The sequence below is a fragment of the Calonectris borealis genome, chromosome 26 (genome assembly GCF_964195595.1).
Source record: "Calonectris borealis chromosome 26, bCalBor7.hap1.2, whole genome shotgun sequence".
Lineage (NCBI taxonomy): Eukaryota > Metazoa > Chordata > Aves > Procellariiformes > Procellariidae > Calonectris > Calonectris borealis.
This window is the reverse complement of record NC_134337.1, coordinates 2,256,240-2,282,833: the sequence shown is the minus strand read 5'-3', so window position 1 is coordinate 2,282,833 and position 26,594 is coordinate 2,256,240. Positions and strand designations below refer to the sequence as shown.

Below are 26,594 nucleotides of genomic sequence, written 5' to 3'. Positions count from 1 at the left end.
CCTGCTGCAGAGCAGGGACTGTCAGTGTGGCTGCCGGCATCCATAGGGGCCACAGAGCTGGGTGGGGGTGATGGTCCATCTCCAGTCACCCCTTCCTCAAATGTGACCAACAACACACCCTGCCCACAGCTAACCCTGAGGCAGACATATGGGGGTGGGAAAATGCCCCTGTGGCAGCATCAACACCGACACGGTGGCCTGCAGCCATCCCTCGCTTGCCCCGAAATGGGCGCGGGTGCTTCTCTGCTCCTCTGGGCCACGGAGGTGGCTGCATTAACCCACAAAGTTGGGGTCAAAAGGGTTTGGCTGCACAGGGAGGGTGGCAGGGAGCGACGTGGGAGAGATGAGACAAACAGGGGCTGGGAGAGACTTGCTACTGCCTTGCACAGAAGGCAGGCAGGGAAAAACGACTCAAAGCCAAAGGAAAAGGAGAGAGAAGGCACATGGAGGGGATGCAGCTCCCTGGGTACAGCTTGCAGGGGTTGTGGGTGCTGCTGGGGTCCATGGGGAGCCATTGGGGCAGCAAAGGGTACTTCTTGTGGAATATTCTGGGGTTATGCTTAAGGGTTTCCTTTCCCCTCTACCTACCTCTCTGGTAGCATTGAGAGTTGGAGACTGACCCTTTGCTCTGTGGGGATGGTGGGTTCATCACCCCATGGGTGCTGGCATTGCCATGGGATGCCTTTTCCTATCTCTTCCCGTGTCTCAGCCCAGCTCACCTCTCCCTGGTTATGGAGGGAAAAGAAAGGGCTTGAAAGCTCCCAGCTTCAGAGCTGCAGAAATCCCATTGCCCTGGGCTCTCCTGGTTCTCAGCAGCTTCACTCCCACCAGGGCACACCTTTGCCCCAGTGCCCAGGTAGCCCCATGGGTCCGCGGAAGGGGGTCCAGAGCGTGAGGTGCCCCCAGCATCACCGACTGCCGCGCTCCAAGGAGCCAGAGGTCTCCATCAATGGCAGAGCACCTCCTGCGTGGTTTTACTTTATTTGCATGAAGATAAACTGCGCCTTTGTCTGTACAATTTCTCCTTAAATACTTGGCAACCCTTAAAAAAAAATGAAAAACAAAAACAAACAGAAAAAAAAAAAGGAAAGGAACAGTGCAGGCTACAATTTCAAAACAGTACAATGCTCGTGAATAAATAAAGCCCTGGGGCAGCTGGGGGACACGGCTGTTCGGATTGCACAGGGCTGGTGAACCCAGCCCTCCCGGATCCGCACTACCCCTTCCCCTGACAGCAGGAACAGCGGTCAGATGGGGACCGGGCTGGGCACGGAGGACCCCTCTCTGCTTTCTCCCAGCTCTTAGTTGCCCAGCTCGGCCGTGGTGGTGCTGGCGTTTTTGTTGGTTTTGCAGCAGAAGTACTGGTTCCAGATCTGCAGGAAGGCTGTCCGGAACTTCTTGATCCTGAAGGCGTAGACGATGGGGTTCATGGCCGAGTTGCCGTGGGTGAGGAAGATGGCGATGTAGGTGAGGATGTGCGGCGTCTCGCAGGATGGGCAGAACAAGGTGATGCAGTTGAGGACGTGCAGAGGGAGCCAGCTGAGCGCGAAGAGGAAGAGGACCAGTGCTAAGGACTTGGCGATCTTCAGCTCCTTCCCATAATACTTCTGGGGGTCGTTGGAACTGGAGGAGACCTTCTTGTTGAGTTGCTTGCGGATGAGGTTGAAGACTTCCAGGTAGATGAGCAGCATCAGCAACAGGGGAGGCAGGACCCAAACGAAGAAGTTGAAGTACACCATGTACTCCATGCTGATGACCGTCTCAAACTGGCACTTGATGACAAACTCCGTGTGGCTGGCGTTCAGCTCCTGAGTCCTCCGCATCTTGTTCAGGTTGTTCCAGCCAAACATAGGGGTGAGTCCCACCAGAAAAGAGATGATCCAACAGCAAGCGATGGCCACTGCTGCCCGCCGGGTTGTCACCATGCTCTTATACCTGTGGAAGAGACAACAACCGCAGGAAAGAAAGAATTAAACACAAGCGCGATGCTCTGCCTGGGGCTTAAGATTGCTCCACGTGGGATGGCAGTGCCCATGCTGAGATGGCATGATGCTCCTCACTCCCTTCCTTGGCAATTGGAAACAGCTTGCCCTGACAGATGTGTTAACGGACTGGTTTCTCTGCACGTGCCCTGGGGAACCTCACCCGGTCTCCCACCCACCACCCCCGGCCTCAGGGATGAGCAGAGACCTCAGACGTGATCCTGGAACTCTGGGGGTTGATGCCAAGCCAGGAAATGTATTAGCAACCTAGAGTGTGTCTGCATGTTCAACCCTCATATCTAGGGGGGGTTTCATGTCACTCCAGCAGCCCACCTTACATCTGAGCACCCTACACCCAGAGCAGCAGGTCGCCCTTTCCTCCCCCCATGCACCAGCCCTGCTGGCACCCTGCCCCAGACAATTCCCCCTGCACCGGGAGAGGAAATCGCCAGCAAAAGCATCCTCTGGGACGTGCTGGGCTGGAGGAAGGATCCACAGGTACTAATGGACCCCTGGGGAAGCTTCTGGGCACAGCCTCTTTCATTTCCTAATGTGCTGGGCCCATCAACAAAACCCTCTTTCCTAATGGGCCGGTGCCAAGGGATGGAGGAGGAGGAGAGCCGTGCTCCAGCTGGGCTCTGCTCCCTCCCTGATGCCACCGGGGAGCAGGCTGGGGCTGGGCTCATCTCTCCAGAGCTCTCCAAGTGGGAAGTGGAGCCTGCTAGATTGATTTTTCCCCCTGGCCCTCAAAGGAAATCTTCTCCTCGGAGACCAAGAAGATTTGCAGGCCAAGTGTTATTACTTTCCACCAGAGGGGATTGAGCAAAGAACGTTTTTCTGACTGTTTGCTGGGTTTTTCAGTGATGCCGGTATTAACCTGGCCATGGGGACCATGTGAAGGTGGCTGGAAAACCTGGCTCTCCATCCTGATGCTCAGAGCTCCCTGCTGCATGTCTGCAGCCTTTACCTGTGGTGGAAATATGGCTCATTTTGGGGCTTTTTAATACAGCCCAAAACCCAAACCCACTCTCCCTCTCCCTTGAAGGTCCATTCTCAAGACTCATCTCAGAGGCAAGGTGTCAGGGTGGGAGCATGGAGGGGCGCAGGGTGGAGGGGGGACACCGGTCCCCAGGAGTCCAGAGGGTCTAGAGCCACTGGTCCCCGACATCTTTCCCAAATGAACCCCCTCTGGTCTGGGAAAAGATTCCCAGCATCCCGGAGGCAGCCAGGTCCCGTGGGAAGGAGGTGGCAACACGGGCTGCTGTTTCCTCTGAGAGCCGAGGCTGGAGCCAGAGGGTGATTTATTCCTTGTGGGAAGGAGAGAGGGCAGGAGACCCTGAGAAGGAGCTAAGGGCAGGGAGAGCTGGGGCACGGGGAGGACGAGGGGTGGTGAGAGAGTACCAGCGCTGTGGGCCAAGCGAGGGGAAGATTGGGGGGGGCCCATGGGAGTGGTGGGTGGCAGAGGGATACTGGAGGCTCCCATTGGGCTGTGTGCTGACCCGTGCACCCCACGCCACCAACAACAGGTCCTTGGGGAGGGCTGGTGTGCCCTTCCAGCCGTGACACCCCACTCCCACCTCCCCAGGCTTGAGCAGCTCGGGGGGTGACACTGGAAATGACAGCACCAACCCCCCTGCCCCCTGCTCCTTCCCTCTTTGCAGTCCCTGCAAGCTGTGTCCCATCTCCCCACTCCCGGGCGTTTCTAGGGTCTTCTACTGATTTTGCTGAATGCGCTGCCGTCCCGGGTGCTCCCTGTCCTGCAGAGCCCTGCAGAGCCATCGCTGGAGAGACAAGGCTGCTGAGCAGCAGCGGAGCCACCGCGGTCCCCAAACACCCTCCCAGGGCTTGCAGCCAGCACCCAGGCATGGAGCTGCTCCCAGAGCACCCACCCCTTCTCCCCCTGCCCTCATGCCTGGGTTAGGGGAGCACACGGGACAGAGTGAGCACTGAGACCCCGTTGTCAGTCGTGAACCAGGGTCGGATCAGAGGACGCAGCGTTCACTCTTGCAGCCAAAGCAGAGGGGATGGGGAACGGCTGCAGGGGGCCCAGCCCAGACGGTCCCGGCCCCCCGCAGCTCCAGAACATTGCGTGTTGTTGCAGATGGCTATCAGGACAGCTGTGGAGGTCGTGCAGACCTCAGGTCCCTGGATGTACGCAAGCTCGCATGGTCCAGAGTGTATTACACACACATAGCAGAGCAACCGCCCCACACGCTGCCGGCTGCTCGTCCACCTCCCCACTTCAGTGCACGTCCCTCCCACCTCCTCACTGCGCATCTGTTCTCCTTGCTGCAGACCACCCCTCCTCACTGCACATCCATCCCTTCTCAATACACATCCATCCCTCCTTAATGCACATCCGTCTCTCCTCTTCAGTGCACATCCCTCTTTGCCTCACATGGATGCCCCCACCTCGTTGCGCAGCCATCCCTCCTCCTTGCCGCACATCCATCTCTCTGCCATGGCCCGCATCCATCCCTCCTTGCTGCACATCCATCTCTGCCACCTCGCTGCACATGCACAATTCGAGCATCAGGACCTGGCGCTCTCTGCTTCTCGCCTCACTTTGCACCGTGAGGTTTACACGTGGCACTGCAGAAGCTGAGAGCAAAGCCTGTCTGTGCATCCCCCTGCACGTGTGCACCACGGTCACGGGAACCACGGCTGAACCCGAAAAATCCATAGAAAACAGCAACATTTGGAGCTGGGGCTTTTGTTCCTTTTGCTCCTTCAAGCAAGAAGCCAAGGGCAGAGCACCCTGCGGGTGAACGTGCCCCCCGGGGGCTGATGGGTTCCCATTGTCCCCTGTCAGCCCTACATGGAGGATGACAAAAGCCATAAAACGACGCTGAGTTCCTCCTCTGTCCACCCCACAGGGTCTGACCGTGCAGCTCTCATGGGGCTCAGCTGCTCTGAAGGCTGCAAACCCTACTTAAAGGAGGGAAATGCAAGATCCCACCTAATGCTCAACCCCATGGCCCAGGGCGCTGGTGGGGGGCAATTAGCAGAGGGGTCAGGGACAGACTTTGCTGTTCCCGTGTTTCTTCCTTGATTATGCCATAAAGAAAAAGCCTTTCTCATTTACCTCATTTTGCATTAATATGATAGGGCTGGAGTCTGGAATAGGTCTGGGAGGCAGAAACACTAGAAAATGATGATAATGGCTCACAATTAATAAATAATCTTATTATTATCATCAGCATTGGAACAGTTGCTAGCATCATTGCAATTTTATTACCACTGTTATTTTTATTAACAGCTGCGACTAAAACTTCCATGATAATAGTCACCACCATCATCATACAATTTGGGTTTGTTTCCTTTGTCTGTGAGGTTTTGAGCCTGACCATAATTGCTAGATTTTCCTCCTGCCTTCCCTCACTGGCGGTTTTTGCACCATCCCTTCCCCACAGAGATGGGCATCGCCCCAAGTCCTCCTGGACGCCCTACCAAGGCCAGGATAAAGGAGTCTGGAGGGAGCACAGCAACCGTCCAGCGTCATTGATATCCTGGTGAAATAGGATGGGCAGCAGCTTTGGTTTGGTGTGGAACAAAAGGTTTGAAGGTTTGGAAAATAATGCAAAGAGGCAAAATATCAATTATTGTTAGAGTGCTGTTTGCATCCCCAGAGGAAGTGCAAAAAGTGGTGGTTGGAGGCGGAGGCAGACAAATTGTCCCCATGGGCTACACAGAGCTTACGGGGAGACATAGAGCAGGCTCCTCCAGGGAGAGATGCTGCCTTGTGATGGGATGCTCCAGGAGATGTTGCAGTCAAAGTTTCTTGGGCTGAGGATGGAGTCAAGGGGGAGACGCTGAGGCCTCTTCTCCAGGAGATCATGAAATGCTCTCATCCCGAGGACACTATCCACCCTCCTTTCTCTTTGCTCATCGTTCCCAGACTAGATTCAACTTCTTCTGCCACATCTTGATGTGGCCAGACCTCTGCATCTCTCTCCACTGCAGCCAAGGGAGCCCAGCTCAGCCCAGGACCTGCTCTTTAGGTATCTGGCACTGGGTGGGCAAAGCCCCCATGGCCATCGAACATATCAGGACACAAATGGGGAGTGGCATATTCATTGCATTTCATTTGATTCGACTTTTGTCTTGGGGTCTGTCCCCCAAGAGAGAGATGAGGGCTGATTTCCTAGATCTCCAACCCACAGGACAATCCAAATCTAACACTCACTAAACATCTCCTCTTGTTTTGGCTGAAAAAGCTTCAAAGATTCCAGGTCTGGTTTGAATAAAATTTGTTTGTTTTTTAGTATTTCTGTGAACATCCTTTCTGTCCAGAAAATATTTGCAGTTATCCAGCCATGCCCAAGATGTGGCTTTGCTGGTCCTTGCTCTGGTGCAATTCCTGGGGGAATTAATTCACTAATGAAGGCAGGCCATTGCTAATGAAATGAAGCTGGAGCCAACGTGGTAGGAGGAAAGGAGGCCAAGCTGACATGAAGCTCACCTGCATTATGAACGCAACAAGGAAAAGCAGCCAGACCATGTCCTGATCTTATTGAAAATCTGTAGACAAAAGTGCTTTGATCTCAGAGGATTTTGGTTTCTGCTCCTTTTTCCTGGCTGTATCTTTCAGTGTCCTGGAGGCCGCGGGGGGGAAAACTCAGATGTTGATGTTCAAAGCTGCTCAGAAATGTGAAGCTGAGAAATGCAAAGTGGCATCCGTGTTCTGCAAGGGGCAATCTCAGCCACGGCTCAGGGCTGAGACGAGGAGCTCCCTGGGCACCCGCATAAGGTGGGAAGTCCTGCAGAGGAACCCTGATCATGGCTCCTTTGTCACCTCTAACCCTGGACGTGAAAATTTTATTCCTTCTTCAGCATCTTGCTTTGGCTATTTTCCTCCTTCCCTTCAGATCTCTTTTGGGCTTCCTTTAGGTAAAAACCCTAAGTTCAAAATCTTGAAGGTTATCAAGGATTTGAAGGTGTCTTAAAAGGTCTGTTATCATCGGCATAAATGTCTCTTAACACCAATTTCCCCCTTGCATCCTTTGAGTGCATCTCCTATTTGTTCCCATCCCTCCTACGTGACAGTTGGGAGTTTTGCGGCTCTTTGGGGTCAAACACCAGCCGCTCAGCCCTTCACGCTCCTGGCAGCATCCATCCAACAACTGCAGCCAGTCAACGCTGGTGATGGGCCCACGTTGTCTGCAAACATGGCTCGAGCTGTCGGATGGCTCCCACCACGAAGGCATTTCACACCCTCCTGAGTCATCCTGGCGACTCTCACAGCCAGGGTGGGGGTGACAGGTGGCAACGACACAACTGTGGAGGTGATGTGAGAAAACATCTCCTGGGCAGAGGGGTGCCGACACCGTTTCAGCATGTTGCTCTTATGGTCACATCACTTCTTTTCCACCTTGGAAGAAATGTGGGTTTGTGACCGCTGGTGGGTGCGTCACCATGCGGTGGCCTTGGGAGGGACAGATGTCAACCAACATCAGACAAAGCTGGTAGCTGAATGGAGCTCTCCATGGCAGATTATTCCTACAAATGTTCGGAAAGGAGGAGACTGGCCCTATCAGCATCTCCTCTGGGATGCATGGGGGATTGTCCTGATCCCAAAATCCCAGACTTGTTGCTTGTCAGATGACAGCTGGCATGTAAAGACGTAAAAAACTGGTCCAAAGCCCATGGAGAGTATTTCAGGTGAGCCAGAAGAGTGCGTCCTTCTGCAGCAAGGACATTGGTGTTGGTTGGTGATGGACCCCCTGTCCTGCACCAAAATAGCCCAGCAGCCTCCATCAGCACAGTGTTTCCAGCCTGACACCGATGTCCTACCACAGAGACACTTCCTAGTGCTCCAAAGGGACCGGGATGACCCAAGGTGCCCTGTGCACTGTCCCCTCCCAGCACCTCTGGCTGGTTGGTCTGCAAGAAATCTGAGCTCTGGGAGAAATCTGAGAAGTGCCAGCAGGCCCCTGGGACAAGAGGGGACAAGGGGACATGGTGCAAGAGGACAGGCCAGGTGGCTGCCGCAAGGCATTTTCCACTGCCTGGCACCGTACCCATGTCTGTTTGCTCGGGATGGGGGGAGGACAGTCGGGTGAGGACAACGCTGGGTTTTTCTACAGGTCACACTTTTGGATGGGCTGAGGGTGGGTTCCCCTGGCAGGAGAGGCACTGATGGGAACAGACACGTCTCACCCACCACCCATGTGGATGGGGCTGCATCCCAAATCTCCACCTAGAACCTCTCTGGCACCCCTCGAGCAGACAGAGCCCAGGTCAGGGCTGCCCTGCTCCCATCATCACCAGCTGTCCCAGTCTGGAGCGCACACTGGGACGGCCCAGGGGACCATGGGAGAAGGGTGCTCGGTGCTCCCTGAGCTGTGTGCTGCAAGAAGAGGTGGGGGCAGGAGGTCCAAAGCTGAGAGTCTGCAAGGGGCTCCTGGGGTGGATGTCCCTGACGGGTGCTGGGTCCTCCCTGCTAGGCTGTTGCGAGGCCCCTTGCATGCAACGAGACGTGATTTCAGAGGTCACAGCTGCCACCACAGCTGGAGACCACCCTTGCAGAGAGGCAGAGCGGGGCTGGGACCACCCCACTGAGAGCCAGAGAAGGATTTTCTCACCGTATGGTGTCTGTTCTGCTTGGCATCAGCTCTACAAGCAGCTGGCACCTTTCTAAGCCCTATAGCTCAGCCCACACGTGGTGACCTGGAGTTACAGCAGCTCGGCACCCCAGGCTCAGCAGAGAGGGGAGCTGGGCATGACCAACCCTCTTCTTTGAGGACCTCTGCTCCTAAAATGCTTTGGGTCTCCTTCACAGCAGAAAGGGAAGATGGCACCACACCATGAGGCTGCTTAATGCAAACCTGGTCCAAAGTCACCATGAGAGAGGCCAAAAGCATGTGCATGGGCGTGTATAGATCCATAAGTGCACTGGGTCGTGTGCATCCCACTGACGTTCCTCCTGGTCCAGTCTGTGTCCAGGGTTTGGTTTTACCATCCTAAAATAGTAGCTCTCCGCGTAGGAATTATTCTGCAAAGTGCAAGCGGCTATGGCCGGATGAAGCATCTGGCAAGTCCACCGAATGTTTCTAACTGCTTTTAATAGCCAGTAATTCTTTAATGGATAAAGGCAAGGGTGATTATGAGGCATATGAGAAGAAATCCATCCTGCCAAAATTGACTGGTCCCCACACGCCGAGATGCAGCATCCCCAGGGCTTTGGTGAGTGCTTCATTTAGTGGTGGGTGAAGCCGGAACTGGCCACAGCTCCAGCAAACAGCAAGAAAAAGGAGGTTTTGTGCTTTGAGCTTTATCAGAGCAGGTTGTTCAGGGACCTGGACCATTTGCAGCCCTCCTGGACCCCAGACAGCATCTGGGGAGATGATGCTGCTTTGGTGTGGGTTCAGCCTCCCCTGACACATCTCCCGGGACCTTGGAGGCAGCTCTGAGATCTCTGAGGATTGCAGAGGGATGTGGGCACATCCGAAAGCAGCCCTAGGGACACAAACATCCCCAGAAGAAGTAAGAGAAATAAGGTGGAAAAGGGCTTTATGGACTAAAATGCTTGGAAATGGGGAGTGGTGCTTCTACAGGGCAGCCAGGCTGTGCCAGGGTATCTTCACTCCCGACTGGCGGTACAAAACATGAGAGTCCATCAGGGATGTCCATCCAGCAGATAGCTACAAGTGTGGGAAGAGGTGTCCTCCCCCAGCTCCAGTGGTCCAAAACCAGACACATCCCCCCCACCTCTGCCACTCTCCTGATGCCATCAGCCCCGGTGGGATCAAGCCCCCGAGCACATACCACAGCTCAGCCCACCTTGAGCTTGGCATCTCCCATGGGGCAGCATCACCCACAGCCTCATGAGGCTGCTTAAGGGCTCGTTTCCCTGCTCCCCAGTACCCAAACTCAGGCCTACACCATCCACCTGATTTTTAAGTCTAAATCTGCCACGTTTCTGGTTCCAGCTAAAGGATCCTCTTTGCCTGCTGAGCCAAAGAGACTTCTCTTATCACATCTCTGGTCCCTGGGATGTTAGGAGCAGCCACAACATCACACCAGCCCAGAGGAGTTCATTGCCAAGCATTCACAGCCTTCTTCTGGGGCTGCTCCTGGCCTTGGCAGAGAAGTAGCTGCTGGCTGGATCTCTGCAGCCCGCTTCGTTCAGGATGTCTGTGCCGCTGGACTCCCTGGGCTCTGGTGATGAATCACAACCCATCTTTGGGAACAAACCACAGGTTTCCAGTAACTGCAGAGCTTCTTTCAGATCAATTGCCCAGTTGTCCTCATCTCAGAGGTGGGATGTGAGTGACCTCCGTGGTGGCTCCACCGTGGACCGATGCCGACGGCTTCCCCTTGGGCATCCCACTGCGACAGGATGCTGCAAGGGGAAGGGGGAGCACGGGAGGGCTGGAGATCGCAGGAGGGGAGGATGGAAAGCACAGGGACCTCGCACATGTCCTTGCCCCTCAGGCTCTGCCCTGGCTGCGGGGAGACACCGCTGTTGTCCAAAGAAGGCAAAGGAGCGTGGGTCGTCAGCCACTGCTCAATAAGAAAGGCAATTTTTCTCACATTTGAAGCATCCTTCACCCCAGCAGCACATATAAATCCTTTGTGCACATAAAGTTAATCTTGTTTTCAAACTGAGCTTGGTTTGCAGCCTGTGGCTGGATCCTGACACGTTCAAGTGCTCTGTCACTGCCTAAGCAGCGATTCTCAGCAAGGACCACTCACCTGGTGCTCAGCTCCCTCATCCCAAATGTGGGTGGGTGGGGGTTAAGCAGGGGGCTGGGGACACCCAGGGCATCTGATGCCTGGTAGAAATGATAATTTGATTTGTGCCTATCGAGGAGTGCTGCCCTCTAACCCCAGGCAGACCCTTCATGCCCCAAAGGGAGCCGTGAGACCGCCTGATGCTGTGGGCAACACCGAGTGCATCCAAGGGTGCTGAGTGCCTGCAGCAGGGTGGCCATGCTCTGGATGTGTCACCCTCCCGCTGCCGTGTGACAGTCCTGAGGGTGCACCCAGTGCCCCTGGTTAATGGGGTACAAGTTGCACTGAGCCATAGATTTGCACCCAGGCAGCTCCAGGGCTCCCTCCCAGCTCCACCATGTGTGGTCACAGCCCTCCAGGATTTTCCTGGATCGCTGGCTTCTCCCTCCAGGACCCCGAGGTAGGTGGGAGGGAAATGATTTAACACTATTGGCAACGGCTGCAAAATCATGAAACGAGCTGCAGAATCTCAGAACTTGGGGAAAAAAATGTGATGTTCTTTTGGCTCCTGGTTTCAGGCAGCAGCATTTTTGAGCGTTTCTCTGCAATGCAAAGCATGAGAAGTGCTGCTTTAAAAGAAAAAAAGACAGAAGTTGAGATTCTTCTATAGCACCAGGACTTTGGGAATTAGGGCACATAGAGAGGAACAGCCCAGTCCCTAAGAGATGGGGGTGAAATCATGAGAGCTGGCTACATCGCTGATGGACAGCGTGATGGGCATGGTGGACTTGTTTTCAGTGTCACCCCTGTGCAATAAATTTACTGGATATTTTTAGTGTCTAAACAGTTTTGTTGTCAAAAATAGAAATTTGGTGTGCGAACGTCTCCCTGGAGAGGAGTATGGGTCTGAGTCTGAGGGCGGGCCCCGCACGCCCCCGTCACACGGCTGAGCCCCTGCTACGCTGGGAGCAACGCCACCTCCAGCAGAAGACAACATCTGCAGGGCAAGACGGTTTCAGGAGGAGACACTCAAAACCCACCTGCATCCCTCTCTGGACAGTGTGCTGGAGGTGTTTCTCACCCAGCATTGTGGTGGGGAGATCAATGTTCTTGGCCAGGACTCTCAGGTCATCTGCCCTCGCCACGCCGGACCGTCACCCTGTGGATTTGGCCACCTCAAAGACCCTCGCACATCAGCCCTGCCCCTGCCGTGGCAATTAGCTGGGACTTGATTGCCCAGGCCTGGCTCAGCAGCTGACCCTGCGTGTCTCTGCGTGTCACTGTGATTAGAGAAGTCAGGGCGATGTACTCAAGCAGTACAAAGGAGAAGGATAAAAGGCAGCTTTGGCTACCTCCGGTGTAAATCCAGGACTTTGCTGGATAAAAGCAAGAAGTTTTTTCAACTGCTATTTGTATTATACTTGAATTTTTCTACACATTGCGTATTTTTGTTCTTTATGCAAAAGAACCTCTTTGAAATCAGGACTCTGGAAGTCAGCCCCCAAAATGGAGAAGGGAGGAGGAAGAGGGGAGGACGAAGAAAGAAGGCGGCTCTAAAAAGCACTTAAAATGCCAAAGCTGTCAAATGTGTGCTCCATAAGAAATTGAAATGAGACGGCTGATATAAAATGCCTGGTGTGATGGGGCTCTGAGAGCCTTTATGGCTCATGCTCCATCCCACAAAATGCTGTGGCTTGCAGAAAGCAGGCCATGTTATGGGGAAGATGCCAGCGAAGGAAGCGCCTGGTGCCATCCGTACAGCACCAGGGCAGGCTGCCCAGTGCCACCGTCCTTCCCTGCATGCCACCACCATGCTCTGCGAATGCTGCTAAATCGAAGGACAAGTCGGTACCCAAAGGAGACCTCCAACCGGGTGAGCACCGAGAGCCATTAAAAGGCAGGAGCAGATCAGAGATCCCGACTGGAAGCGAAATAAGAGGGGTCTTGAGACCTGCTGTTGGCATTTCATCTGCATTCGACAGGACATCGAGCTCTGCTCCCTGGATAAATGGGAGGCAGGAAATTGGAGATAGCATCTCTGGTTAAGTGGCATTAACCCAGACATGAAGCAGGGCTGAGGTGGGTCTTTATCTCTCCAATGCAGAAGGACTCTTCAGAAAAAGACGTATCCTAAATTACAGCTGGAACAAGAGATTAGCATCGGCTGCCTTTTAATTTCTTAAAATTAAAAGGTTTTTACACTTCTGCTTGCTAACCCGACTCCTGATTTTGCAGTCAACAACTGAACTCCTCAGTTTCTTAGGCTACAACGTGTTATTGCTGTCCGGGATCCTCACAGCACAATTTGTCACTGCAAAGGGAACGTTTCCCTTCTTGCACTTAGCCCAGTTCAAAGATTAGTACATTCAAGGCTGAAAAATTGGCTGGAAGCTCACAAAATGAGCGAGGTTGTTTTCTCCACCCAATGTCTAAATGAGAATTAGGAGTGCTGACGAGACCTACTGTTTCTAAACCTCAGAGGACACGGTAACCCGAAACAACCAGTTCAGCGTCTTCTGTCCAATGCATATTTCCCCTGATTAAAAGATCAATTTTAAATGCAAAAAGGAGTTGGATTAATTAATTTTTTTTTGCTAATGAGTTGGCTATATGTACTTTCAATTAGTGAAAATCGTTTTGGAGATGCCATTTCGTGCTATAGTTGACTTCCAACTTCTGTCCAAACATAAGTTGCCAGTAAGCTTGAGTAAAACTTGTATTATTCACCCCTCCACCACACCATAAAAACAGGAGAAGTGAGGATCAGAGTACACATGTGTCAAGCCATTAAGTTATTTACGTTGGGATGAATCTGTCCAGTGCAGATCTATATATCTTGATCAGCCAAATGAAATGCCAAATTGAAAGTGAAGGCTCCAGTTAACACTGCAATCAAATGTTCCCTCACCACAGAGAATTGATCTTTTGCTAGGAAAACAAATAAAAAGTGCAAATGCAAAGCAAACCTGAAGTTTATTATTTAAACTCTGTTTCCTCTTTCAGCTTTAAAAGATTATTTATTCCCTTGGAGGAAAACTGATTGACCTTGCTGCCTGGAAGGAAGCAGCTCAGTGTTTCCATCAGGATGGTGGAGAGGAAGAGCTGAGACCCAAGACCAGGAATTGCAGCCAAATGCATCAGCTGGGCATAAATTACACCCTGTGCACCTTCCTAATTACTCTGGCAGCTAAATCCAGGCAAGGAGCAATGGGCAGACGTAGCCTGAGCCTGCCCAGGCAGCCTGGCTGGCGCAGGGCATGGAGATGAAGGATCCATGGGCCAGGCAGGATCAAGTCCTCCCCATGCACGAGGACTGTGCCGGTCCCTGTGAAGCCTACAAGGGACCCGGCATCCCCCTTCTCTGGTGCACAAGGGACATGCAGTGCTGCAAGAAGGTCCCCAGGCTGCTGGAGACGGAGGTTGCTTGGCTGTGGCCGGACCTGTGGCACTTAGGGCAGGGGATGGCCCTACGGAGGGTGGCCATCTGCATCGCTGACGCTGCGAGCATCGTGGGAGTGGGTGTAAAAGCAAGATGGGGATGGCTGCTGGTACCAGAGCACCTTGAGCTCCCTTGGAGCAAACAGATCTCTCTAAGCCCATAAAGCACCTGTGTCCCAGCAGCGCTGAACATGGGGAATGATCTCTCTTAAAATAAACCCTTCTTGCCTACACCCACGCGGGAGTCGCCTGGCTCTGCGCAGGCTTTGCCACGTCCATCTGGACGCAGGCTGGGCTCTCTCTCAGCCTCGACCGCTCAGCGCTGCAGGCGAACAGAGCTGTTTGCGCGGAGAAAAATGAGTGTTTCATTTTTGCATGTCACAAGGTTTAAATCACTGAGTGTTGTTACCAGTGCAGAAGAGAAAGATAAATAATTTAGTCCGTAAGACTGTGCTAATTATGGCTATGTCTGAGACAGCATTTCTCAGCATCAGCCTCTCGGTGCTTTCGGAGAGCTTGTAGCATCATTCCCTCTGTGAACAGATGGGGAAACTGAGTCGCAGAGGGGGGCTATGACATCCCAAGTGAAGCAAGATGAACTGAGTTGAATGAGAAAGCATTCCTGGTGCCAGGAGCTGGCAATTCCTTTATTTGAAGGAGGCCAAGAAAAATCATCCTGGTCTCTGGATGCAGGGAGAGAAAGGGCCCGGAGAAGGCAGATAGTCATGTCAGCGATGTCCTGGCTTTCTGTGCTCTGGCCCTCCTTTGAGGAGCGATGGAAAGGTGTTATTGTCACCCCAGGCAGCGTCTGCGACTGGGGAATGTCACCTCCCTGCCTCTGTGCCCCTGCGGTCCTGCTCAGGCATTGCTGGTACCGGGGGGTCTGCGTGCAAGAACACCACGGCTGTCTCAGGGACAGCATGGATGGAGGCTGGCGACGAGGACAAGGGAACAGGGCTGGGGAACAAATCTCCCTTCCTCCTCCAGCTCCTTTTTGTGAACAGAGACTTTTGTTCTTCACAAAAATCCAACCAAACCACCCAAGACTGCGGCAGATGCTGAAAGTGGTCCCCTGCTCAGTGCTGGGGGCAAAGCCCAGACAAGGAAGGGATGGGGGAAAGGATGGAAAAGGCAGCGAGAGATGGGGCAAGGGTGTAAGGGGGAGCTGCTGGGTCCCACTGGGCTCGGTGCAGTGAAGGGCAAACCCAGATGCTGCAAAACTTTCCGGTGGCTGATCCTGTTCTGCATTGCCCTACATCACTAAAAATGGTCTTTCCTCCCCTATTTGCCCCCCATCACTCATCTGGCCCTGAGCACATAAGCAATTGCTGCCTGTGCTCTATAGGAAGGAGGATCTCAACCCCTCTTGCTGATGGCATCACCAATGATGTCTCCTTAATACCCAGACCTGCCAGTTCAGCCGCCCTCCGGTTGGAAAGGCGGCTACGTGCCCGGCAGCAGGCTGCAGTGGGGCTGGGTGCTGGCGGAGCAGGGGGGGCTCAGCTCATTGCTATTCTGCAGGACACCCCACTGGCTGCGGGGCTTTTTTGTGGCTGCCTTGGAGAGCATCAATTGCTCTTTCTTGCAACTGGGCATCCCGCGCAAGAGCAGCGGCGCCTGCCCCGGCAGCTGGGCAGCCATGCTGCCAGAGAAGGCATCTCCCTGCCAGGAGCCCGGACAGCCTCTGGGACGGCTGGTTTCCCATTTCATGGGCTTGAAAGTTCACCTTGGATGAGATGTGTCCCAAAAGGACCGGCTCCCCGGGACTGCTCCTCCCAGCCCGCATGCTGGATTCTCCCTGGCTCTCAGCTCCCACATCCATCCCTGCTGCGTCTGGCGGGATCATTTTGAAACATCATTAATTTATCTCCAGGATAAACCAATGCTGTTCATATTAGCTCAGCTGTGCTGGCTGGCACTTCCCCAGGGTCTGAGACGGTGCTGTTTTCCCCAAGGGCACAAGCCTCTCAAGCTCTCCCCGTCCCTCCCAGGAGTCTCTAGCCTGCGTGGTCTCCTCCATGCTCCATGTCCTGCTGTACGCAGGGACCACCACCCACCACGATCTGCGTCTGGGCTTCCCTCACACCCCTGTGGGCAGGACCCTGCAGGGTTTTTCCCTGTCCTTCCTCCAGCCAGAGGTTTTCTTCCAGACCATCAGTTTCTTTCCACTCTGAAATGACTCCTGTGTGTGTCACGAAGCAGCTCATCTCCTAGGTCATTTCACCACGGTGCCTCCTCCACGTTTTCCTCCTTTTTCCCATCCTTCTTTGTGTTGCAGTGACCTTTCTATCCCCCTGCCTCCACACCAGACCTGCCAATATGCCAACTTTCTGAGTTTCACACCCCTCTTGACTCCCTCACGTCTGCTCCGACCGGTCCCACCGAACCCCCTCTCCATTGCGAGGCTCGCGCTGTGACCCCTTGGGATAAGTCATTCCTCCCCGCTGTCAGGCTGATTTTGAGCACGGCCATTTGGATGCAGTGGCTCCACGGCCCCCGTTCCTGAGCCTTTGCCCAGCCCTGCCTGCTCTGCCTTGGAGACCCAGGACTTGCAGGTCCCAGGCTACCCATCTGGGTGGCTGCCATGTCCCCTCAGAGCACATTCCCGTGTCCAATAGTCCCTTGTGTTTGGGTACAAGCTGCTTTGAGATGTCCTAGACAGGAGATCTTGTTGGGTTGGGCCTCACTGACTGCATATTGCGGCTGTGGGTCTGGGGGTCCTGCCAGATCAGACTTTGAAAATGGAGTCTGGTGGACTTTGTCCCAGTTGTCTCCCATCCAAGCTCATGGCCAAAATCCCCTTTCTGGTCAACAGACTCAATCTGGCACTTCTAAGACACAGTTAAGCTTATCCTAACACCGTGGATGGGCTAGAAAAAACCATGCTGTGATGCACTCTGGGGTGTAAAAGGAGCTGAGGATGGCTTAGCTGTTGGTGGCCCCATGGCACATGTCCAACCAGAGCAAGACAGATGCCACATGCATCTGCCAAGGGCTGGGCAATGACATGGAGACCGGCCTGCGGCTCCAGAGCCGGTCTCTGGGGAGGGGGTTGGTGTCGGCTCCGTGGCAGAGGAGTCCCTGAGCTCGCCTGCACACCCAGCCCTGACCCCGTGAGTCACTTATTTCTGCTCTATCGCCTGCTCTGGCCGGCTTGGAGCGGAGGTGGGACCGTTTCTGTAAAGACCAGGTAATGATGACACCTCCCATTGACGGAGTCACATTCTTCCATCTCAGGGGTGGGGGAAGACCCAGGACCCCTGATCAAAGGGCTCCTGCATGCCCTGAGCCAGCTCCAGCACTGGATGCCTGTGGTGATGGCACACACCACGGTGAGCTGGTCCTGACTCACTCCTGACACACTGCCTGCAGGGCCAGGCTGGGCTGCCGGGGACCGAGCAGGCTGAATCAGCAGCTTTTGCTTCGGCAGTGCTTCCTTCTGTAGGGTATTTCACTTGTCTTATTGCCAGCAGCTGCCCAGGGTCCTTGCAAAGCGCTGGACACCAAGCCCCAACGTGCATCAACCCAGTGTCGTCGGAAACACCCCAGTCACTCCAGAAAAGGGAAAACCATCTCCGAACTGTTCAGTGGTGTTGTTGGAAGTGTGACAATCTGTCTGGGTGTTCCCAGGTGTTTTTGGGGTTCTGCTGCTCAACCATGGGTCTGATGGACACCGGACCATCGCTTACCTGTAGTGAGGGACCTCACCTTACTCACTGCAGACACCTCGCTATCCATCCCACCATGTCCGGGTGGCCCTGGCTGTTGGTGCTTCTCACCTTTTGCTCAATGGGGACCTCATGGTCAGTTTATATTGCCATGGGATGAAGAAATGCAAGCTAGCTAGAGTCCCATCTGCCCGCTTTGTAGAGTAGGTCCTCTTGGATTGATGGTACCCAACACACCTGAATCATTGCTATGGAGGTGGCAGAGCCTTGCTGGGTTCCATCCACCCATCTCCACCTGGTTTGATGTCTGTGTTCCCTGCAGGATGAATTCATGGGCAGGAGCCCACTCGCCGAGGGCATCGTCCCTACAGATGCGTCTCAGCCCCTTTTGACTCTCTCAGTGGATGGCGATGTTGTCACTTCTAATTAGGACCGATTGCTGACAAGAGTGACTTTTGGCATTCTTGACTCCAGGCTCTGCAGATCAGGGACCTGCAGCCCAGGACCCGTTTGGCCTCCTGGATAACCCCGTTTCACTGAGTTACTCCTGCACGGATCCCCATGGCATGGGCTGGGATCATGGAGGAGCCTGGCTGTTGGGTGCCCTGGGCACAGTCGTGACATGAGGCCAGCTGATCACTGCACAGTGCACGAACAGAAAGGCCAGGTTGTCTTGGTATATCTCAGCTTCCATCCTGCTGTGTCCCAACTTCTGCCCCTGCCTGGTGGGATCACCCTAAGCAAGCCACGGTACTGCTCCGTGCCTCAGTTTCCCTGTCTGCCAATGTGCTATTGCCCTTGCTGGGAACATGCTTTCAAATTTACTGGTGATGCATTGGCAAGGGTCAATGCTTTAACCTGAAAATCAGTAGAAATGGGGAAAGAAACCCAATGAAAATATTCCCAGAGCATGATTTTGGGGTGTAGCAGGCGAACACTAGCAAGAAGGAGTTGGTTTTCGTTCATCGCCCTGCAGCACCACGCAGGCAGACGTGAGCTCTGCTGAGGGGACAGATGTCGACTCACAGCTAATGGGGTCAGGGCGAAATGATACCCTGGGCGGATTACCCAGCATGGGGACCACGTCTCACCCCGCTCGGAGATACGGGAGAAGGGCTGGGCTGAGACGGAGTGCGCCTGCCCAGGAAGCCCGTCCAGGCTCTCTGGAGGCCATGCATCTCCCCTCGCCCTTTTAATCCAGAAAATTTGGGTATAATCCCAAATATCAGCAAATCTAGAGCATCCCTGCACAGCATTCACCACGCTTCTCCCCTTCCCTCTGTGCTACCGAGAACGGAGCATCCCACGGTCAGACCCTCGCTGCATCCCAAGGAGGGGGACACCTGCAAACCCCAGCATTTTTCCTAAGAGCCCCGGAGCTGGGGACACTGCTTACAGCCCAAGTCGCTTCCCTCTGGCCGGCACGGCAGCGTCTGTAGCTTTTTCGAGTGACCTGATTTTGCGTCTGTCGGCAAACGTCTCCTGGCGCCGCTGCAGCAGCTGCGCGCGCGCCCGCCGAGCCTAATCCAGACGTCCCCTCACCGAGGGAAGAGCCCTCGTGGCTTTGATCTCTGACTTAGCACGCTCTTGGCTGAAAATTACCCTGCGGATCACAGAGTCGTGCTGAAAACCGGCTCACCTGGGTATTTACCAGAATCTCAAGACCAGTATAACCTGCTGGTAAATCTCTTCCCGTTTCCAAGGCTCTGAGTATTTTGGTGATACCAGAATTGAGCTCCTGGTCCTGGACAGGCGCAGCTTGTCCATGCACCCCAGATCTGGTTCGAGCAGAGCTCGGTGTGAAATGCTTGCTCTGATTTAGCACCCACGTGCTGAGCTGGTGCAGGGTGCTGGAAACTGCAGCTTGGAAACAGCCCGAAGTCTCCAGCAAACCTCTCTCCCCAAAATTTCTCTGGTTTAGGAAAAATGGGAGCATTTTCCTTGGAAATTCAATCTGCTTTCACAGGGGCAGAGCCTGTAAGGATGGGTGGCGTCTTTTCGTTGAGTAATGGAGGTTAAAAGAAACCTGGATGAGCTCCCGGGCTCACGCAGCAGCCCCCTGCAGCTCTCCGAGCTCATGTGCCTGGCTCTGAGTCACCTGGACGCTTTTGAAATGTTTCCTCTGAATTTAAAAATAAGCCTCGGAAGGACCACGGTTTGGTTCATTCACTTGCCTGGCTGGACAGGATTGCTCGCCATTGCCCTCACTTATCGTCTGCGGTTTTGGCCAGGCTGGCTAGAGACATCTCCAGTCACCCTCGCCTCCCTGGAGACACGTGAAACCCATCACCTGGCCAGCAAATTGCCCTCAGATGGAGCATACATTTCCTTTTCTTAATTTCATCCCATTAATCTGGGTTGAAACCCTTGTGCCAGCCTGAAAAATTGCTTCTGCGGTTTGATACCTCCCCCCTTCAGTGGGTACCGTCCCCAGGGGACCAGCTCCTACAGGCACTGGGGCCACCACGCATCCCAGCCTGGTCCAAAACATCCCCATCTCCATTCTGGACACATCTGCTGGATCTCAGAGCCCAAGTGTCTGGGGACGTTTCCTGGCATGGGCCCTTAGGTGCTTTGGTGCCTGGGAATTTGGGCCAAAGCAGGGTCTCATCCCGCCATCCTCCTCATCCCCCCTCCCATGGCAGTGGCGTGCCCATCGCTCTCCTGCCAAGACCCTCCATGAACTCTCGGTGGAGGAATGGGGGGAAAACCATCTCGGATGCGTGCCCTGCTCCACGACCCAGCTGGCTGAGAGCGACGAGACTTCCTAGGCTTCCCCGTGACCCAGCCCCAGCTGGCCCCACGCCTGCAGCCCTTGGCAGGCCCGGAGAGAAGGGCAAAGAGCGCTGCAATCCCGGCAAGAGCCAGAGCTCGGGCAGGAGCCTGAAAAACAGCGGGGTCAAGGGGGGAAAGCTTCCCCATTCCACCGCCGGGTCCATCCAAGAGCTCACAGGCTACCTGCAAGTCCTCCTCACCTCCTGGCTTGCAGCTGCTGCAGTCCAGGGCCGAGGGATGCTCCTGCCATCCCTGAGCTGTTCTATCTCGTAAGGCTCAGGACAGGGCACTTCTGAACCATCGGTGTCCACAGAGCCACCCACAGACCCTGCTTTACCCTGGGCTCTCCCCCTGCTGCGCCCCAACCTCCTGCCCCCCCGTTTTCTAGCAATTTCCAGCCCGGTTTGGTCTAATTTCCATGGCTCTGCAACTCACGTGTACATTGAAAACATTCAGCCACACAAAATGCAGCTCGCCCTGGCAGGATGCCCCTCGGGATGCCACAGGGTGGGAAGGGCAGGGCTGAGGGGACACCTCGATGTCGGGGCCCAGGCACAGAGGGTGGAGGTCCCTGCTGTGGAGTGAGACACCCCACATACAAGGGCTCTTGCTACCAGCAGATTTTTCCAGTTTTTATCTTCCTGGCACGTGTTTCAAAGTGTTTGAGGAAAGAGCTGGTGGTCCAAGCGAAGTGGGCAAGGTGAGGACCCCCAAGGACACGCCAAGACAGGACGAGGCTGTATCTGTGCCTCCAGCATCCCCCGCCAAGGGGCTGTGGCTCAGCGTGTCCTGAGGACACCAGCTCCTTCTACCATGGCCCTCTCCAGAAAGCCCGACGCAGCATCTCAGAGCAGAGACGGGGGCCCCCGAGGCAGCGGAGGCTGGCGCCAAAGGAGCTACATCCCCCCCCAAACATCCCTCCGGCACCGTCCCCTCCAGCATCCTGCCGCCAACCGCCGCCGCGGGGATGCCGAGGGGCCGGTTCCTGCCGGACACCCCCAGCCGGCTGCTTCCCCTCCCTTTGAACTCGTTTCATCTTCCCTGAGCGCGGCTGCAAGAGGGAAGTTTGGGCTGGGCTGAGGGACCCCGCTGCGCCCGGCTGGGGGGACGACAGGACGGGGGTCCTGTCTCGCTGTTGGGCGGGGAGGAAGGATGCAAGAGGGGAGATGTGAACTTTTCCACCAGCGTGAAGGCAGCAAACCTATTTTAAGCAGTTTCCAGCTGTTCAGAGCAGTTCCCGTGGAGGCTGGGGAGCATGGTACCCTCTGCTCCAGCCTGCTCAACCCGAACGATGCTCTTGCATCCCTCCATAGCCGAGAAAAGGCCCCTTGGGGGGACGCAGCATCCTTCAGACCCCAGCAGCCAGGAGGGATGCTACCCAGGGGTTTGGGGCAGAGGGAGAGGGTTCGGTGGGATATCCCGGTCCCCCGACCATGCTGGGTGTGCACTGGGTTTACCTCCAAGAGCAGGAGGAAGGAGGTGCCAACTCAGAGCCATGCAAGGCCCCTCTCCATCCTGCAAAATCTGCCTCCACCTTGCACGAGTGGCCCACGTTCCTCTGTGTTTTCTGTGTCCATGGGAAACACGGCCGTGGGAGCGAGGAGGATGCCTGAGACAGAGCATCGGATGGTGCTTGGGCATCTCCCGCTGCCATCCCGAGACACATTACAAACGTCTCAGGGCACCATTTGCTCAAGACATGCTGCCAGCAAACACCCACCCATCGTGGCAAAGCTCCCGATCTCTCCCCAGGGCTCACTCTCCGGCTGGGCACATGGGCAGCGGACGGGTCCACGTGTTTGCTGGAAGAAGGAGCAAACCTGTAGGTTGTTCCCCCAAGCTCGCAGCCCCCAGGGCTGGGGGTGTGCGTGGGCAGCCGGGAGCCAGGGCCAGGCTGCGATGCACCATGTTCCCCCCTCCCTGCCAAGCTGCGCTTCCAGTCCCAGCTCTGCCTAATTAAATAGAAAGCCTGGAAAGTCCAGTGGTGACTTTGCTTGTCCTTCAGACAACTCTTCCCAGCCAACAGCCCCGTTGGCTTCCCACTCCAATTGGCCAGTACGTGACAGGGACCTGGAAACCCTTGCACACCCCTTCATGGAACCTGAAATGCAAGTGGTGACTCGCTGGGGACCCCCGGAGCGGAGACAGCATTTGCGGGGTGTCGGCACAAGGACGGAGCAGGGATGCACAGAGCCTCTCTCCTTGCTGCTCCCAGTCCCTGTCGGCTGCCTCTGTGAGATGCATTTCCCTTCCCCGCTGCCCCCTCTCCCCGAGCCTCGGCAGAGCCGGGGCTGCCTGTGAGCGGATAGCGGGGCCGGGGGTGTGGGGGATCCCCAACAGCCCATGAGACCCCCTTGGCCATGCCAGGCCACATCTGGGTCACGCTGGTGAGCACCCGCCCCATGCCAGGCTTATCTGGGGACTTTCTTGGGCACAGGAGCGGGCTGCAGCGTGCACGCTCTCTGCTGACCCAGTCCCCTCCATGCCTGATGCTGGCTGGCCACGTGCCGGAGGGGATGTCCCTGCTCCATGTCCTGGCTGCCCTAGGGATGCGGCCGAGGCTGAGATCCCCCCACATCGCTCCCCACCTGCCTGCAGATCTCTGTGGGATGCCATCGCTGCCCAGGACTGGATGCCATTGCTACCTGTGGACCTCTGGGGACGTTAGCAGCTCTCCCCGAGGTCTCCCAGGCACGAGTGGCCACACGTGTCTCGCCGGGGACTCAAGTCCTGCCGAGGTGTCGCAGGTTCTCAGCACCCAGCACCAATTTGCACAACGGTGGGTTTGGTGTCGCAGTGAGGAACGACACCACAAAGCCGCGATTCGAGCTGCCAGCACTGTAAAAATGTTTTCAGTGTCATCTTTTAGCATCTAGCAACAGGTTGGGAGAAACTTGAGGCATTTCAGACTCAGGGAATACTCTTTAGTGGTGTTTTCTGTCCTATTTGCAATCTATAATGTTGTTTTGCTGCTGCAAAATCACAAAAATCACCTAAAATCACTACATTTGCTAACTGCCGGGAATTCACACCAGGGAAAGAAGGAAACATCCAGGGATAAGCAAACAGGAAAGTTGGCGAAGCCGAACCCTTCTTGTTGAGGCTACGAAGCCTCTCGATATTGAAGTAGCAGAGGAAAATCTCATGATGCCAAGAAATCGGGCACGAAACAGGACAACAAAGTTCAGGGTCGATATTGCATGAGAAAAACCCAAACTGTATACAGGATGGGGGGGGGCTCTAACTTTATATTGCTCCCAGGAAAGCTCCTGGGCTCAGAGCAGAAATCTCCCCAAAAAGCCCTATTTCATGTTCAGAGGCAAGAAGGGAGGAAAAAAGACTGGGTTTGTTAGAAAAATGTCTGACAGGAGCTAGGCAGCGTTGCTATGTATAAAGCCGCAGTCCTCCCACACCTGAACCCATCCCCACTGCGCAGGGGATGCAGGAGGACCGAAAAAGCACCAAAAGCAATGACAGGGTGAGAATCGCTTCGGTTACACCGATGGGCTGGAAGACGAGGACTTTTCAGGCTGGGAAAATCGCACTTAGGGAGGAAGTTGGGAACAGCCTGCGAAATCGTGTGTGGCAGGGAGGGGGTGGGCAGGGACTGTGGTTTTATCCTGTGTCCCCCCTGCCTTACGCTCCTTCACCGAGCAGCCTCCGCTGGCCACGGCTGCAGGAAAAACCCCAAAGCAACAGATCTCTGGGCTGATCCGGCGGATCTGGGGACACCGAGCACTCCGGAGCAGTCAGCTGATTCCGACGCAGGTGCCTCCTGTCCCTGTCTCCCTGTACGGAAAGGCGATTCCTGCCCAGGGAAGGGTCCTACACCCGTGGAGGTCTGGGCAGCACCTAACACAAGGGGGTTGGGTCACTTTTGGAGGGTCTTTGTGCTGATGAAGGGTCGCGGACCCCTCCAGCAAAGAGGCTGGAGCCCGTGTCTGAACTGCAAAGGAGTCAGCGGGGTGACACGAGCTGGGTCTGTGCTCAGCCGTCCTGGCTGGGCTGAGTTTTCCAGCAATGCTCTCAGCAACGGGAGTCTTCCCGGAGCCCACAAGCCCGGCAAAGGTCTCTGCAGCCCGGGCACGTCCTCGAACAGAGCAAGGGGGAGCAGCGACAGCGACTGCACAGTGAGGGGCCGAGCCGGGACGCGCGATCTGCACTCGAGCGGCACCGGCGCTGGGTGTCACATCCCCTTCCAGCCCCGTTGACACCCCCGAGTCCCACTGTGGCACCCTGGCCCCACGGCTGCCTCCCCCCAGCCCCAGGGGCTGCAGCACCGCACCAGTGGGGAGGGAACCAGCCACGAAGCAGTTAAATATCTCCTCCTGGAGCAGGAGAGTTCAAATACACTGCGTCCCCCTCATTTACGCCCCGCGTACTTGCTATGGGCTTGGCTTTGACAACAGATACAGATGATGAGAAGGGGAAAAACAGGGAGAGGAGTCATTTGTGGGGCAGCCCCATAGCCAGGGGTCTCTCCTGGGTGAGCCTGCCCCATGAGACGTATCAGGCTGTCACCTCTGGTCCCTCAAAACCCCAACGCTGTGTCCCACATGTCAATGAGCAAGCAGGTTATCACCCCCAGGCTCCTGGGCTCCCCATGGCAAGGGAAAACCTGGGCTGAAGACAAATCTATCATCCCCTTTCCACTCCCTGAAGCACCCTGCCGGTGCTCTCCCATGTGCGATGGGACACACTTTGTCCCAGCCACGGGGACCCCGAGAGGGGCTGCCCTGCCCTGCCCGCCGGCTGCCACAATGCAATCTCTGCCTGCACACCCAGCACCTCGCTGAAACCCCAAGCGAAGCTGCCGGAGGCTCTGGGACCGCCCCAGCCAGATGTGTCCGGGCTGGCAGAGTGGAGGAAGACCTTTCTCCTAGAGCTTCTCCAAGAGTTTGGGGCATCCTCGCTCTCTTTTAACCCCCGCAGCAGCCACTGCAGAGCCCATCCCAATGCGTTTTCCTACCTGACGGGGATCTTCACCCGCAGGTATCGATCCACGGCGATGGCCAGTAGCGCCAGGATGGAGCTCTCAGTGAGGATGAGGACGGGACAGGCCACCATGAGGCAGCTGTAAAACTCTGTCTGCGGTCCAATATTGATGATGATGGCCAGGGGGATGACCAGGGCTCCCACGGCCACGTCGGCCACTGCCAGTGAGACGATGAAGCAGAAAGTGGCATCCCGCAGCGCCTGGTTCATCTTCACAGCCCAAATAACCAGGATATTCCCCGGCACGGACACCAAAGCGATGAGGACTTCGATGGAGATGTAGGCAGCCTGGAAGGCTGAGACGGAGTGTGCCATGATGCTCCGGTCCCCTCCTCGCTCACGCTGGGGTCCCTCGGTCACCTGCAAACGCACAGGGAGGCGGTTAGCTACTGGCATCGTTAACTGCGCTGCGAGCAGAGATGGAGCCTGTGCGGGGGGGTGGGAAAAAAAAACCAACCCTCTTCTGTCTGTGCCGTCCCCTGGGGCTCCGGCCCCCCCCGGACCCCCGGGGCTCATCCTGCACCCACCTCCATCCCGCTTCGCAACCGCTGCCGGAGCTGCGGGGCGAGCGGGAGCCGCCAGCCAGCCCCGGGGAGAGCAGCGGAGCCCCACCGCCCCTCGGGGCCGCCCCGGGGCCGTCTGCCAGAGCCCCTCGGGGCCGATGCAGCCGGAGCCGGGCCCCCGCTTCCCCCCCCGGCTGCTTCCTGCCGCCGACCTCGCACCGCGCCCCGACAGCAGCCGCCCGCCCCCGCCCGGCCCCAACCCACCTCACCTTGTCCTGCAAGCCGAGGGCTTGTTTTTGGGGTGCCCTCACCCCAAAATAGCAAAAGCTCTTCACCCGTAGGGTAACGCGGAGGGCATGCTGGGGGGGGGGGCGGCCGGAGGGATGCTCGGGGCGCTGGGTACTGGGCTCGCCGCGGCGAGCGGGGCTGTGCTCGGTGCCCGGTGCCCGGTGCCCGGTGCCCGGCACCGTTCGGCTCCCGCAGACTCTGCCAGCTCCCAGCCGGAGCTGGAGCATCACATGGTGCAGCCTTCCAGCCGTTTAAAGAGCGACTGACCC

General features: G+C 55.8%; 1 protein-coding gene across 1 annotated transcript; it reads right to left on the bottom strand.

Annotated features, from left to right (window-relative positions):
• Positions 1 to 766: 766 nt before the first annotated feature.
• ADORA1 (adenosine A1 receptor) lies at positions 767 to 26,594 on the bottom strand. Its single transcript, XM_075173949.1, has 3 exons — positions 26,307 to 26,594; positions 25,509 to 25,894; positions 767 to 1,935 (listed from the first exon to the last, which is right to left on the bottom strand). The coding sequence occupies exons 1-3, from the start codon at positions 26,550 to 26,552 to the stop codon at positions 1,302 to 1,304; spliced, it is 1,266 nt and encodes a 421-aa protein (XP_075030050.1). The 5' UTR covers positions 26,553 to 26,594; the 3' UTR covers positions 767 to 1,301.

What these genes read in the sequence shown, in the direction of transcription:
- ADORA1 (XM_075173949.1), bottom strand. Translation starts at nt 26,552, where the DNA reads ATGCTCCAGCTCCGGCTGGGAGCTGGCAGAGTCTGCGGGAGCCGAACG. An exon ending in CCCTCGGCTTGCAGGACAAG is followed by an intron (nt 25,895 to 26,306) that starts GTGAGGTGGGTT and finishes GTGCGTTTGCAG; the next exon opens with GTGACCGAGGGACCCCAGCG. An exon ending in CGGGTGAAGATCCCCGTCAG is followed by an intron (nt 1,936 to 25,508) that starts GTAGGAAAACGC and finishes TCTCTTCCACAG; the next exon opens with GTATAAGAGCATGGTGACAA.